The sequence below is a fragment of the Trichoplax adhaerens genome, genomic scaffold (assembly GCF_000150275.1).
Source record: "Trichoplax adhaerens TRIADscaffold_41 genomic scaffold, whole genome shotgun sequence".
NCBI lineage: Eukaryota > Metazoa > Placozoa > Uniplacotomia > Trichoplacea > Trichoplacidae > Trichoplax > Trichoplax adhaerens.
Genome location: NW_002060981.1, coordinates 1,273 through 2,488, shown reverse-complemented (window position 1 = coordinate 2,488; position 1,216 = coordinate 1,273). Strand labels below are relative to the sequence as shown.

Here is a 1,216-nt window from a genome sequence, read left to right as displayed (position 1 = left end):
AAATAATGCAATTAACATTTGGACCAGTAACCGGTGCGAAAGTGATAAAGACAAAATTTTATGTGACAGATTAAGTGTTATCACTAGCTGAAGGAAGTTCAGTCCATGCAGAATTTTAACGTTCATGATTAACCTGATTATAACGGGGAATTTTGAATCTTTACAGTACAACAGTATAAACGGAGAGATTGTCAGAAGCCGGTACATGTATGCCCTTATCATTAACATGAAAGGAACTATATCATAGGCTATTAGGCTTACTTTAATGTTTATTTCCCCTCTCAGTGTTAGTTCATATTGACGAGTTTTTGATAATAAGTCATAAGATGCTTGGCTACAATGAATTCTAGAAGCTAAAGTGGTAAAAAATAGTATTAGAAGCTTTACACACTTCAAATTAAAAGTACTTAAAATCAAGTTCAATAGTAATTGCAATCGTTAAATTGCAATATCTTTAACCTTCTAAAAGACTCAATTATGGATTATTACACAGTGTTAAACTTTCTCAAATAATCCCATTATGCATATAGCATATAACTGTCCTGAAAAGCTCGTTTTTGTAAAATAATTTTGTACTGTTCGGCTATGAATCAAAACCGACAGATTGTTAACTGTATCACCAAATAAACAATATCGAGGCATTTTCATACCTATAACCCCGGCAACACAAGCTCCTAGGCGTAAAATATCACCATCAATTTCATCGATTATTAACAAGGAGAAAAATATTTCAGATTAACAATATTTTTTTACCAACTTCTATCCTATTTATCACTGCTGTATACCGTAGATGACCAATATCTTACATATGATCGACTGTCAATAGTATTTTCTTTTGATACGTTTGATAAATAACTCGGTAATTTATTTACCTGAATGAATCCCAGCACGCAATTTTAAGCCATAGGTTGGATTGTGAGGTATTTTTAAATTACCAACCAATTCTAATAAATCTAATGCCATATTTGCAATCTCATCGGCATGACGATTTTCGTCTAGTCTCTTTGGTAGACCAGATACGACCATATAAGCATCGCCGATAGTTTCTACTTTATATACTTGATAATTTTCTAGTCGGCTGTCAAACTGAACATATAAATAATTGAGCATTTCCACTACTTGCATAGCTGTACTCGTATGACAAATTTCGGTAAATCCAACTATATCACTAAAGTAGACTGTAACATCATCATAAGTTTCAGCTACGACAGCTTNC

At 32.8% G+C, this 1,216-nt stretch overlaps 1 protein-coding gene across 1 annotated transcript; it reads right to left on the bottom strand.

Annotated features, from left to right (window-relative positions):
• Nucleotides 1-603: 603 nt before the first annotated feature.
• On the bottom strand, nt 604-1,185 carry TRIADDRAFT_8545 (uncharacterized protein; the record flags this gene model as incomplete). Its single annotated transcript, XM_002118239.1, has 2 exons — nt 604-674; nt 873-1,185. Coding segments are annotated over 2 exons (384 nt in total), but the record flags the coding sequence as incomplete, so codon positions are not given.
• Between the last annotated feature and the right edge of the window lie 31 nt (nt 1,186-1,216).